General features: G+C 43.4%; 1 protein-coding gene and 1 pseudogene across 1 annotated transcript in view; one reads left to right on the top strand and one right to left on the bottom strand.

Annotated features, from left to right (window-relative positions):
- The window catches only part of LOC143291415 (prolow-density lipoprotein receptor-related protein 1-like), a 53,984-nt gene that overhangs the window by 21,539 nt on the left and 17,445 nt on the right, over positions 1-15,000 (top strand). The window contains exons 11-15 of the mRNA XM_076601254.1: positions 2,825-2,959; positions 3,224-3,344; positions 9,477-9,633; positions 12,964-13,083; positions 14,192-14,340. Of these exons, the coding sequence (XP_076457369.1) occupies positions 2,825-2,959; positions 3,224-3,344; positions 9,477-9,633; positions 12,964-13,083; positions 14,192-14,340 (682 nt within the window). The remainder of the gene's footprint in view (positions 1-2,824; positions 2,960-3,223; positions 3,345-9,476; positions 9,634-12,963; positions 13,084-14,191; positions 14,341-15,000) is intronic.
- Positions 4,885-7,485, bottom strand: LOC143291365 (uncharacterized; annotated as a pseudogene).

Here is a 15,000-nt window from a genome sequence, read left to right as displayed (position 1 = left end):
TGACCAGTATACTGGTAACGTACATCTGACTGTTGACGAGTAAACTGGTAACGTACATCTGACTGTTGACCAGTATACTGGTAACGTACAGCTGACTGTTGACCAGTATACTGGTAACGTACATCTGACTGTTGACCAGTATACTGGTAACGTAAGCTGACTGTTGACCAGTATACTGGTAATGTAGATCTGACTGTTGACCAGTATACTGGTAACGTACAGCTGACTGTTGACCAGTATACTGGTAACGTACATCTGACTGTTGACCAGTATACTGGTAACGTAGATCTGACTGTTGACCAGTATACTGGTAACGTGGATCTGACTGTTGACCAGTATACTGGTAATGTAGATCTGACTGTTGACTAGTATACTGGTAACGTAGATCTGACTGTTGACCAGTATACTGGTAATGTAGATCTGACTGTTGACCAGTATACTGGTAACGTACATCTGACTGTTGACCAGTATACTGGTAATGTAGATCTGACTGTTGACCAGTATACTGGTAACGTACATCTGACTGTTGACCAGTATACTGGTAACGTACATCTGACTGTTGACCAGTATACTGGTAATGTAGATCTGACTGTTGACCAGTATACTGGCAATGTAGATCTGACTGTTGACCAGTATACTGGTAATGTAGATCTGACTGTTGACCAGTATACTGGTAACGTAGATCTGACTGTTGACCAGTATACTGGTAATGTAGATCTGACTGTTGACCAGTATACTGGTAACATACAGATGACTGTTGACGAGTACATTTGTGACAGAACACTCACCGAGAATTGAGTATTTTTATTCGGATATTTCCGGCAAAATAAAGATTGTAGAAGCTTTTATTGATTCACTTGTATGTCTGTGTTATAATCCGGCGTTCAGTTCTCTCTCTCTCCTACTCTTACACACACACACACTCTCTCTCTCTCTCTCTCTGTGTGTGTGTGTGTGAGATAAACTTTAAACTTTGTCTGCCAATACCAAATGTGGCTTAAACATAGTCGGAAAAAAATCTTCACAGTCATACAAATAATAGGTTGTAAGTCTCCCGAATTCAGCCGTATTTCCGAATCATTAACAGTTTATTTCGTTGATGTTCGTTCCGCATTCCGAAAACCGCTGTTAGCCCTTTGCAGCTTCCCAATTGTCTGGTGAGAATATACCATGACCTGGTTTTTCTTGTTCGCAATCAAAAGCAAAGAAATGTACATTCTGGACAGAACACATACATTGACACTAACTACATTATTGACGTGTTTACTGCATACAAATATTCTAAAATGGACACTGAATTAACTAGAATGAACAGAAAAGAAAATTTGAATCGACCGTTTCACTGCCTCGTCTACACGGCACTTGTCAGTGCAGATCTTGACAAGACAGGTTGCAAAGCCTGACGCGATGGCAACGTCTCCTTTACGGCCGAATTAAAAGAATTTCTTAAATAATCATTGATGTGTTTACTGCATATGAATTTTTTTTTGTTTATAAAAAGGATACTGAAGTAACTAGAATAAACAGAAAAAAGAAATTGAACGGAAGGTGTCGTAGTTTCTCATTGAGTGGAAAGACCAAGCTTGTCGATCACGGATCTCTGCAGATATACAATAATGGACATATATTGCGGTGTTTTTAAGGCGATTGGAACGTCTCCATTACCTCAGACTTGAAAGGAATTTTTTAAATGCCGGAGATATACCAAATAACATGATTTAAAATGCATTAAGACTTCGATTGCCGCTGTCGATTCATTCCCCTAAAAGAACATGCTCAAATAATTTTTGAACGTCATCATTGAACCCGCGTTAGCGCAGTGCACTCATTCTCGATCCAAACATCTGTGGTTCGAATCTGCATTGAAGCCTTTTTTTCTCCATTTTTTCTGCGAAGCTGTATATAATCATAATAACGAATAGAGAACACATTTCAACAAACTATTTTTTTGATTTTTGAAAGTTTTTGTTTTTATTTTTTTTCTTGAAGTGTGTATCACAAGTGAGTCCTGAAGGCCTTGCCTTTCTTGTTTATTTACTTATCATTATTTGAATATCCATATTTAACCTCGTTTGCTGGAGATACCCCCAAGGTCACGGGGACGTCACGAAAGTCATGGTTCACCAGAAATGTCCCCAAGGTCACAGGTGTTTGGAAGGGTCCACATAGTGATGGATTACACGACCAGGTGTTTGGAAACAACAGGAGGTGATTTCCTGAAGCGATAGAGTCATCGGGCAGGTGTTTGAAAACAAAGGGGACTGGGGGAGGGTTTGTGTGTGTGTGTGTGTGTGTGTGTGTGTGTGTGTGTGTGTGTGTGTGTGTGTGTAAATGGGTGGCTTGACGCAATAAGGCGACTGAGTCACCTGATCAGTTTGAACATTTCGTTTTAATGGAATGATATTAATGAACCTAAATGTGTGTTAGTCAATGAATGGGGGATAATCAATCGGTTAAACACAAATAATGAGAGGTAATTATTTTGGGAGTAATCACATGAAAATTCCAAATTAACTCCCATCTGTGTGTGTGTGTGTGTGTGTGTGTGTGTGTGTGTGTGTGTGTGTGTGTGTGTGTCCCTCTGTGCGTCTCTCTTTCTCTCACACATCCACTGCTGCGCTATCCACACATTTGGATTGAGTGCAACTCTTTTTACATGTGTACATGTCTGTGTCTCTCTCCAGAATAACGGCAGATATGTAAGTCGGTCAGTGTGCTAACATAACTCCCGTTGGAAGATAAAGATTCATTCATTCGTTCGTTCGTTCGTTCATTCATTCATTCATTCATTCATTCTGTCTCTTGTTTGTGTGCCTGATTTCAGTTTAGTTTTCTGGACAGACGTGGAGACCGGGAATCCCCGAATCGAACGTGTCAACGTCATCACTCTGCGGAGAGATGTCATACTGAGCCGTCAGGTCCGGTCCTTGGCCTTGGCTGTGGACTTCAAACATGACATGTAGGTTGGGGGTTCCAGTCTCTGTTAGGGGTTTAGTACGTGTGTGTGTGTGTGTGTGTGTGTGTGTGTGTGTGTGTGTGTGTGTGTGTGTGTACGCGCACATGTTTTTGTGTTCGTGTTTACCGCTATGCCTCAGCGTTCGACCACACACACACACACACACGCACGCACACACACACACGCACGCGCGCGCGCGCATAGCGCACACATGCGAACACAACCTTGCAACACCCAATGATTGGTTGGTTTCCAAATGACGGACAGGTTGTACTGGAGCGAAGGTCCACTGTTGTGTCGTGCTGACCTGGAGGGGCGGGGCTCCGACCCTTGTAGCTCCGCCCCCAGCTACACGCCATTGGCTGTCAAGTCATTGGATCTTGTGCACGTGAGTATAGACACTCTTCTCAGATTTATTAATTTTATTCTTTTTCTAGAATTTGTATTGCTGTTCCATACAAGTGCACACAAGTTAACAAGTAGTCAATTAAGAACTGGAGCCATGTTGCATGAGACAATCTTTGCAGAACTAAATTTGGGTTAGGTTAAGAATGTTCCTAAGTTTCCCAATATTGGAATTTACCATGGAGTTGGGAACACTCTTCTCGAAAAAGCAAACTTTATGTCAGCTAAATTCACTAAGTCAAGTTCACTCTTTGAACCCACCCCAGCTTCGGAAATTGTACAAATTTCTTCTCTAGAGCATGGCGAAGTCATGCTGAATTTTCGTCAAACAGCGGTGTTGTAATGAGCCCCACTCATAACCAGAGGCCCTTGCTTGTATTGTATTGTATTGCATTGTATTGTACTGTATTGCATTGTAATATATTGTATTGCATTGCATTATAATGTATTGTATTACTCATTGTATTGTATTACTCCTTTTAGTCACAACAGATTTCTCTGTGTGAAATTCGGGCTGCTCTCCACAGGGAGAGCGCGTCGCTACATTAAGAGCGGCCACCTACTTTTTTTTTTCCCTGCGTGCATTTTTTTTTCCTATCGAAGTGCATTTTCTCTACAGAATTTTACCACGGACAACCCTTTTGTTGCCGTAAGTTCTATTACGTGCATGCTGCACACAGGATCTCGGTTTATCGTCTCATCCGAATGACTAGCGTTCAGACCACCACTCAAGGTCTAGTGGAGAGGGAGAAAATACTGGAGACTTTGCCGTGATTTGAACCAGTGCGCTCAGATTCTCTCGCTTCCTGTGCGGAAGCGTTACCTCTTGGCCATCACTCAACGTGCACTTCAAGTTTTTGTTGGAAAAGAAAAAATAGCTATCGTTCATGAACTCCTCAGTAACTATCAATGTTCCGCTGAAACGATGTTTTTTTTTGTTTTTTTTTTGTGTTCTCACGTGTTTTTCAAACTTCTCGTGATTCACGTGCGCCTGGAACTGCTGACAGTGTGTTCAGTGAAAGGCCGGTGGTAGATCTCAGTCATGCAGCGTGTGCATAATTCAGATCGTCTGTCGGGATTTTATTTACACATTTTCTGAAAAAACAACAACCACCATGCCTGCCTTTATGAATGGGCCATTAACATCTTCTGAAGTGGTGAAATCTGTACACGTGTGTTTCGGTGAAGTCTGTACACGTGTGTTAGTGAAGTCTATACCTGTGTGTTTTGGTGAAGTCTGAACATGTGTGTTAGTGAAGTCTGTACTCGTGTGTTTTAGTGATGTCTGTACATGTGTGTTAGTTAAATCTGTACCTGTATCTTTTGGTGAAGTCTGTACATGTGTGTTTTGGTGAAGTCTGTACATGTGTGTTTTAGTGAAGTCTGTACACGTGTGTTTTGGTGAAGTCTGTACATGTGTGTTTTAGTGAAGTCTGTACACGTGTGTTTTGGTGAAGTCTGTACATGTGTGTTTTAGTGAAGTCTGTACACGAGTGTTTTAGTGAAGTCTGTACACGAGTGTTTTAGTGAAGTCTGTACACATGTGTTTTGGTGAAGTCTTTACACGTGTGTTTTGGTGAAGTCTGTACACGTGTGTTTTAGTGAAGTCTGTACACGTGTGTTTTGGTGAAGTCTGTACACGTGTGTTTTAGTGAAGTCTGTACCTGTGTGTTTTGGTGAAGTCTGTACACGTGTGTTTTAGTGAAGTCTGTACTCGTATGTCAGTGAAGTCTGTACCTGTGTGTTTCGGTGAAGTCTGTACTCGTGTGTTTCGGTGAAGTCTGTACTCGTGTGTTTCGGTGAAGTCTGTACTCGTATGTCAGTGAAGTCTGTACACGTGTGTTTCGGTGAAGTCTGTACGTGTGTGTTTTGGTGAAGTCTGTACATGTGTGTTTTAGTGAAGTCTGTACACGTGTGTTAGTAAAGTCTGTACACGTGGTGAAGTCTGTACACGTGTCTTAGTGAAGTCTGTACCCGTGTGTTTTGGTGAAGTCTGTACACGTGTCTTAGTGAAGTCTGTACCCGTGTGTTTTAGTGAAGTCTGTACACGTGGTGAAGTCTGTACACGTTTGTTTTAGTGAAGTCTGTACACGTGTGTTTTGGTGAAGTCTGTACACGTGTGTTAGTGAAGTCTGTACACGTGGTGAAGTCTGTACACGTGGTGAAGTCTGTACACGTTTGTTTTAGTGAAGTCTGTACACGTGGTGAAGTCTGTACACGTGGTGAAGTCTGTACACGTTTGTTTTAGTGAAGTCTGTACACGTGTGTTTTGGTGAAGTCTGTACACGTGTGTTTTTAGTGAAGTCTGTACACGTGGTGAAGTCTGTACACGTGGTGAGGTCTGTACACGTGTGTTTTAGTGAAGTCTGTACACGTGTCTTAGTGAAGTCTGTACCCGTGTGTTTTGGTGAAGTCTGTACATGTGTGTTTTGGTGAAGTCTGTACACGTGTGTTTTCGTGAAGTCTGTACATGTGTGTTTTGGTGTAGTCTGTACACGTGTGTTTTGGTGAAGTCTGTACCTGCGTGTTTTTGTGAAGTATTTCATTATTGTAATTTAGTATCGGCATTCGCGGCTGTCGACGCGTCAATGAATTTGTTTGTTTGCTTTATACATGAGAGAACATTGTATCGTCCTAATTTAGTCACACACACACACGCGCGCGCGCGCGCGCGCGCGCACACACACACACACACACACGCACACACACACACACACACACACACACACACAACCAGCCTCACCATTCCCACAAGCACATCGTCTTCACGAGATAACATCACATTCATGGTGACAGTGTTGTTACTAGTACTGCTACTGCTGCTGCTGCTGCTGCTCCTACCACTTCTACACCGCACACACACAGACAAACAGACAGACAGAGACAGACACAGACACAGACAGACACAGACACACAGACAAAGACACACACACAGACACAGACAGACACAGACCCAGACACACAGAGACAGACACAGACACAGACAGACACAGAGACACAGACACAGACACACACACACCACACACACAGACACACAGACAGACAGGCACATACACACAGACACACACACACACGCACACACACACTTGCAACAAGAGTCAGCTTTGATGCAATGTCTACGAATCAACGAAGAACAAACATACCCTATCCCCAGTCCCCCAAACAAACAAACAACATCCCCCACCCCCATTCCCCCAAACAAACAAACAACATCCCCCACCCCCATTCCCCCAAACAAACAAACAGCATCCCCCACCCCCATTCCCCCAAACAAACAAACAAACAAACAACATATCCCACCCCAATTCCCCCAAACAAACAAACAACATCCCCCACCCCCTTTCCCCCAAACAAACAAACAAACAACATCCCCCACCCCCATTCCCCCAAACAAACAAACAACATCCCCCACCCCAATTCCCCCAAACAAACAAACAACATCCCCCACCCCCATTCCCCCATTCCCCCAAACAAACAAACAACATCCCCCACCCCAATTCCCCCAAACAAACAAACAACATCCCCCACCCCCATTCCCCCAAACAAACAAACAAACAAACAAACAACATCCCCCACCCCAATTCCCCCAAACAAACAAACAAACAAACAACATCCCCCACCCCAGTTCCCCCAAACAAACAAACAAACAACATCCCCCACCCCAGTTCCCCCAAACAAACAAGCAACATCCCCCACCCCAATTCCCCCAAACAAACAAACAACATCCCCCACCCCCTTTCCCCCAAACAAACAAACAACATCCCCCACCCCCTTTCCCCCAAACAAACAAACAAACAAACAAACAACATCCCCCACCCCAATTCCCCCAAACAAACAAACAACATCCCCCACCCCCATTCCCCCAAACAAACAAAAAACATCCCCCACCCCGATTCCCCCAAACAAACAAAAAACATCCCCCTCCCCCATTCCCCCAAACAAACAAACAAACAAACAACATCCCCCACCCCCATTCCCCCAAACAAACAAACAAACAAACAAACAACATCCCCCACCCCAATTCCCCCAAACAAACAAAAAACATCCCCCACCCCAGTTCCCCCAAACAAGGAAACAACATACCCCATCTCAATTCCCCCAAACAAACAAACAACATACCTCATCTCCATTCCCCCAAACAAACAAACAACATCCCCCACCCCCATTCCCCCAAACAAACAAACAAACAACATCCCCCACCCCAATTCCCCCAAACAAACAAACAACATCCCCCACCCCAATTCCCCCAAACAAACATCCCCCACCCCCATTCCCCCAAACAAACAAACAAACAACATCCCCCACCCTAATTCCCCCAAGCAAACAAACAAACACTATCCCTCACCCCAATTCCCCCAAACAAACAAACAAACAAACAAACAACATCCCCCACCCCCATTCCCCCAAACAAACAAACAAACAACATCCCCCACGCCCATTCCCCCAAACAAACAAACAAACACTATCCCCCACCCCCATTCCCTCAAACAAACAAACAACACCCCCCACCCCCATTCCCCCAAACAAACAAACAACATACCCCATCTCCATTCCCCCAAACAAACAAACAAACAAACAAACAAACAACATACCTCATCTCCATTCCCCCAAACAAACAAACAACATCCCCCACCCCCATTCCCCCAAACAAACAAACAAACAACATCCCCCACCCCAATTCCCCCAAACAAACAAACAACATCCCCCACCCCAATTCCCCCAAACAAACATCCCCCACCCCCATTCCCCCAAACAAACAAACAAACAACATCCCCCACCCTAATTCCCCCAAGCAAACAAACAAACACTATCCCTCACCCCAATTCCCCCAAACAAACAAACAAACAAACAACATCCCCCACCCCAGTTCCCCCAAACAAACAAACAAACAACATCCCCCACCCCCATTCCCCCAAACAAACAAACAAACACTATCCCCCACCCCCATTCCCTCAAACAAACAAACAACACCCCCCACCCCCATTCCCCCAAACAAACAAACAAACAAACAACATACCCCATCTCCATTCCCCCAAACAAACAAACAAACAAACAAACAAACAACATACCTCATCTCCATTCCCCCAAACAAACAAACAACATCCCCCACCCCCATTCCCCCAAACAAACAAACAAACAACATCCCCCACCCCAATTCCCCCAAACAAACAAACAACATCCCCCACCCCAATTCCCCCAAACAAACATCCCCCACCCCCATTCCCCCAAACAAACAAACAAACAACATCCCCCACCCCTAATTCCCCCAAGCAAACAAACAAACACTATCCCTCACCCCAATTCCCCCAAACAAACAAACAAACAAACAACATCCCCCACCCCAGTTCCCCCAAACAAACAAACAAACAACATCCCCCACGCCCATTCCCCCAAACAAACAAACAAACACTATCCCCCACCCCCATTCCCTCAAACAAACAAACAACACCCCCCACCCCCATTCCCCCAAACAAACAAACAAACAAACAACATACCCCATCTCCATTCCCCCAAACAAACAAACAAACAAACAAACAAACAAACAACATACCTCATCTCCATTCCCCCAAACAAACAAACAACATCCCCCACCCCCATTCCCTCAAACAAACAAACAAACAACATCCCCCACCCCAATTCCCCCAAACAAACAAACAACATCCCCCACCCCAATTCCCCCAAACAAACATCCCCCACCCCCATTCCCCCAAACAAACAAACAAACAACATCCCCCACCCTAATTCCCCCAAGCAAACAAACAAACACTATCCCTCACCCCAATTCCCCCAAACAAACAAACAAACAAACAACATCCCCCACCCCAGTTCCCCCAAACAAACAAACAAACAACATCCCCCACGCCCATTCCCCCAAACAAACAAACAAACACTATCCCCCACCCCCATTCCCTCAAACAAACAAACAACACCCCCCACCCCCATTCCCCCAAACAAACAAACAAACAAACAACATACCCCATCTCCATTCCCCCAAACAAACAAACAAACAACATACCCTATCTCCATTCCCCCAAACAAACAAACAAACAAACAGCATTCCCCACCCCAATTCCCCCAAACAAACAAACAACAGACAGAAACTGGTCTCTTTCAGGATTTCATCGTGTGGACAGATTTTGGCGAAGGGGTCCGAGTCTCGGACAAGGAAGATAACTTTGACACACTGTTCACTGACAGCAGAGTGCTCCTTCCTGGCGAGTTCGTCAGCGATCTTCTGTACTTTCACCCCTCCAGACAGCCTTCCGACAACAGTGAGTGGGAGATCTACATCTTTCTTTTCGCCCTTTTTGCTGTTTGTCGTCAGGGTTAACTCACTCAGTACGGCCAGTCCTCTCTTCTCTACACAGACCCCTCGGATGTCCAGTGGGTGTCTCAATGACCCAATCTTTAGCTTCCGTCGTCAGAATTGTGGTATTCTTTGTCAACATTCACCTCTTCAGTATAAAAGCCTTCCGCTTGCAATATTTTGATAGTGGTAATTGGGGTGAAACGCTGTTAACGTCTTCTCTTTCGCCGTTCGTATGGAGAGAGTTAAGGGGGGGGGGGTGCGGGGGGGGGGCACGGCAGTGCAAAAGAGACCAAAATGATGATTTTTCATGAATTGGGTTTTTGATGGATTTTGATTCTTGAACATCTCTTCTATCATATGCATGTTTTTCCACTGTAAAGATGTCTTTAACAATGAAAAAAAAAAAGCCAATAAAGATTGCTTGCTGAATTACGGAAGTGTTTATTTTGTTCAATTTCGACGCATGTCGTCAAGTTTCTGGCCTTGACAACATACCTTGGACTTGCTCAATGATGAGTAAACCTACAACCATGAGACTTTGCATGATTGTTTTATAACATGTTATTGATGTTTTGTCGTGAGTATGTATGGAAATATTCTCTGGTGTTTAATTCAAAGCGGTTCCAATCGTTTCACCCATTGTAAATTTTGAAGATTTCGCAATACCCAAAATTTCAAAAATTCATAAAAAAATACAATAATTGAAGAATCAACACAATCTCACGTGAAAATGAAGATAATGTCATTGAGTACCACGTCCACATAACAAAAAAATGTTTGCCTGCACTACATGGACCACAAACCCGATTTCTTTGATACATTGTTTGGCGGCCATTTTGATTTGTTTCCATAGCAACGGGTATTCACAGAAATCTAAGAACACTTTTTCTGTGTTCCACAAGTGATGATACACCTAGTAGACAAAAAAAGGATATTGTTAGAGAGAAAAAAGTCGTTATTTGACTGTAGTGTCTGTTCTCAACACCGTTCATTTCTTCGTCTTCGTATATATGGCGTAGGAGGAATTTTGTTTCATTAACACACACTGTACACTGGTGACTGATGATGGTGGCAGGATACTTAAACAGCGCCTATCATCGGTCGGAGACCAAGCTCTAAGCGCTTTACAAAGACGGAGTCATTTGCATAACAGGCTGTCTACCTGGGTAGAGCCGACTGACAGCTGCCATTTGGCGCTTATCATTCGTTTCCTGTGTCATTCAATCAGGTTTCAGTCAAGGACACATATACTCATAGACATGTAACATTTTTACGTGTATGACGCTTCTGTTTATTTACCCCGCCATGCAGTCAGCCATACTCCGTTTTCGGGGGTGTGCATGCTGGGTATGTTCTTGTTTCCATAACCCACCGAACACTGACATGGATTACAGGATCTTTAACGTGCGTGTTTGTACTGCCGCGTGCGTATACATGCGTGTGTTGAATAAAATTTTCATATTCTGAAGTTTTCGTTCAAAAGGTAGGAGAGAAGGGAGGGTGTGTGTGGGGTGGAGGGGTCGGGGGGGAGGGGGGTGGGACGAAATGTGAGTTGTGGAAAGCAGGGTAAATGGAGGGTGGGGTCAAGGTAAATGTTTGAAATGAATAGAAGTATAAATAAAGAAAATTACTGAATGGACTTCGTAGAAGAGAGGTCGTTGATTTAACAATAGAAATGACATCTTATGTATGTATGTATGTATGTTATTAGTATCAATAATCACTGTAGTGACGGCCATTGTCCTCCTCATCGTCATCGGCGTCGTCCTTGTCATTGTCGATAGCACGTCCTATTTCTCCTCCTTCTCCTCCTCCTCTTTTTTTCTTCGAATTGTCATCAGTGGTATTTCTGGATTTTATTTTAAACAGAACATTGTCAAAGTCATGTATTTAAACTCTCAGTGTCTACGTTGACGTTTGCAAAGTAACTTAACATTTTCTTCGCATATTCTAATTTTTCAAAGATTTTATTTTAACCGGACATTTTTGTGTCTTTTCTCTACCCCTCCCCCACCCCCCAAACAAAGACCTTCCCTCCCTCCACCCCCACCCTCTGTTTTTCCTTCATCCTTCCCCTTCCGTTCCCTCCACCACCACCACCACCACCACCACCCCCACATCCAAAACTGATGTGTGATTGTCTGACACAGGGTTGTCTGTGTTCCTTTCAGACACAGGATTGTCTGTGTTCCTTTCAGACACAGGATTGTCTGTCAGTTCTTTCACAGGATTGTCTGTTCTCCTTTCATAGGATTATCTGTCTTCCTTTCACGGGATTGTCTGTCCACCAATCACAGGATTGTTTTGTCCTCCTTTCAGACACAGGATTGTCTGTCTTCCTTTCACAGGATTGTCTGTCTTCCTTTCACAGGATTGTTTGTCTGACCTCCTTTCACAGGATTGTCTGTCTGTCTTCCTTTCACAGGATTGTCTGTCTTCCTTTCACAGGATTGTTTGTCTGACCTCCTTTCACAGGATTGTCTGTCTGTCTTCCTTTCACAGGATTGTCTGTCTTCCTTTCACAGGATTGTCTGTCTTCCTTTCACAGGATTGTTTGTCTGTCTTCCTTTCACAGGATTGTTTGTCTGACCTCCTTTTACAGGATTGTCTGTCTGTCCTCCTTTCACAGGATTGTCTGTCTTCCTTTCAGACACAGGATTGTCTGTCCTTTCACAGGATTGTCTGTCTTCCTTTCAGACACAGGATTGTCTGTCCTCCTTTCAGACACAGGATTGTCTGTCTTCCTTTCAGACACAGGATTGTCTGTCTTCCTTTCAGACACAGGATTGTCTGTGCTACATTCAGACACAGGATTGTCTGTCCTCCTTTCACAGGATTGTCTGTGTTCCTTTCACAAGATTGTCTGTCCTTTCGCAGCATTGTCTGTCCCCATTTGACATTGAAATATGTGTGACAGTGTGCAGGATGAATGTATTATCTAATAGGGATTGTGCAATATTCACGTCTGTCAATGTGCAATATATCTTATTTTAATCAATGTGCAATATGTACATGCAATCATAACCTTGGTGTCTTTCAATATGTTTACAATGATGAATAATTACAACGTTTTGAGTAAATATATGCGAAGCTTTTTTTTTGTTTTTGAAAAAAATATTTTAATTTCTTTTTATGAATGTCCTATATGTCTATTGATTCTTTTTAATTAAGTCATATTTGATGTTTTTTGGGTTGAGTAATTGTATACGTTAGTTTTTCCGCACCTGATGTAATTTCTCTGAATGAGGCGATACAGTTATTCGTATCTAACCTTACTGTTTCCATTTCACAGATCCCTGTGCAGATAACAATGGCGGCTGTGAACACTTCTGTGTCCCCATGCCAGGAGGAAACTCGCGATGCACATGCGCCACCGGATATTGGAGCGCCAGAAACGGGTCTTGTCTATCCGGTATGGTCGGTCGATGTGTGTGTGTGTGTGTGTGTGTGTGTGTGTGTGTGTGTGTGTGTGAGTGTGAGTGTGTGTGTGTGTGTGCGTTTTTTTTTGTTTGTGTGTGTGTGTGTGTGTGTGTGTGTGTGTGTGTGTGTGTGTGTGTGTGTGTGTGTGTGTGTGTGTGTGTGTGTGTGTGTAAATGTCTGTGTGTGTGTGTGTGTGTGTGTGTGTGTGTGTTTAAGCGTGCGTGCATGCGCGCGCGCGTGTGTGGCTGTACATGTCTATACTCATGCCCTTTTTTTGCCAGCTGTTTGACATACCAGTTGCGTTCTGTCTGAAACCAGCCGCAGTCTGTTCCCTGCTCTCCTGCAGGTGCCAGTTGCATTGCTTGGTTCTAACTTTTTGACAGTTACACGTGACTAAATGCCTACGTTGACTGAACTACGCCATTGGTCAGTTCCATCCTACACACAGTTAGTAGCGGGTTACGACCATACTAGGCCAGGCTCTTCCGTCCGAGCAATGCAACTGGCTCCTGATGACCTAATCTTTCATTCCTTGTTCTGAGTCTCATGAGCATTTGAGATAGACTTTGGCACTACAACTAGAAGATAAACATTCGAGAAAGACTCCTGGTATGTGCAATTAATAGTGGTCACGTGTTCTCTGTCATGGTTGCAGGTTTTGTGAACAATCAGTTAATAGTAGTCACGTGTTCTCTGTCATGGTTGCAGGTTTTGTGAACAGTCAGTTAATAGTGGTCACGTGTTCACTGTCATGGTTGCAGGTTTCGTGAACAGTCAGTTAATAGTGGTCACGTGTTCTCTGTCGTGGATGCAGGTTTTGTGAACAGCTAGTGTGTACCGGTGACATATGTGTGTGTACACATTCATTCTCTGTCATGGATGCAGGTTTTGTGAACAGCTAGTTTATACCGGTGACATATGTGTGTGCATACACATTCACTCTCTGTCATGGATGCAGGTTTCGTGAACAGTGACTTTGTACTGGTGATATATGTGTGCATACACATTCACTCTCTGTCATGGATGCAAGTTTTGTGAACAGACAGTTTATACCGTTGACATATGTGTGCATACACATTCATTCTCTGTCATGGATGCAGGTTTCGTGAACAGTGACTTTGTACTGGTGACGGACCCCACGTTGGGTGGAATCTACCAGCAGTTTCTCTACCTGCCCACCTATTACGTCATCCCCGTCAGGCACGTGCAACGCCCCGCTGACGTGGCCTATGACGTCACCACGGGGAAGGTCACAGTCACTTAATCCTTTGTGACGGCAGGGGAAGGGGGCACGCGGAAGAGGGGCTAGGGGGAGAGGGGTTGGAGGGATGTATGGGTGCAGGAGGAGGTGGGGGAGGTGGGGGTTGTTGGGGGGGGGGGGGGGGATTTAAGAAAAAAAAAATCTAAGCTTATCATTTTGATTTTTCAGTCTGTATAAAAAAAAGTTTCAAAGGTTGAAAAAAAAAGAGAAAAGTTTATTCTAATGATTCGTCTTTACAGAGCGTCATTCCTTATCATTTGCCATTGTTTGTTGTTGTTGTTGTTGTTGTTCTTGTTGCAGCAACACAAGCGTTGTTTCAAATGCTTGCTATTTTTGTTACTTCTACATGCTTTCATTATTGTATTGTATTGTATTGTATTGTGTGGTATTGTATTGTATGGTATTGTTTATATTTTAGTATTGTATTGTTTATGTTTTAGTATTGTATTGTATTGTATGGTATCGTTTATATTTTAGTATTGTATTCGTTGATTGCGTTGTATTGTATTGTATGGTATTGTTTATATTTTAATATTGTATTGTATTGTTTATATTTTAGTATTGTATTGTATTGTATTCTTGTGTGGTATTGTTTGTGTTTTAGCATTGTGTTGTATTGTTTACATATTAGTATTGTATTGTATGGTA

The sequence above is a fragment of the Babylonia areolata genome, chromosome 17, assembly GCF_041734735.1.
Source record: "Babylonia areolata isolate BAREFJ2019XMU chromosome 17, ASM4173473v1, whole genome shotgun sequence".
NCBI classification, from domain to species: domain Eukaryota; kingdom Metazoa; phylum Mollusca; class Gastropoda; order Neogastropoda; family Buccinidae; genus Babylonia; species Babylonia areolata.
This window is presented reverse-complemented; position numbering and strand designations above follow the sequence as displayed.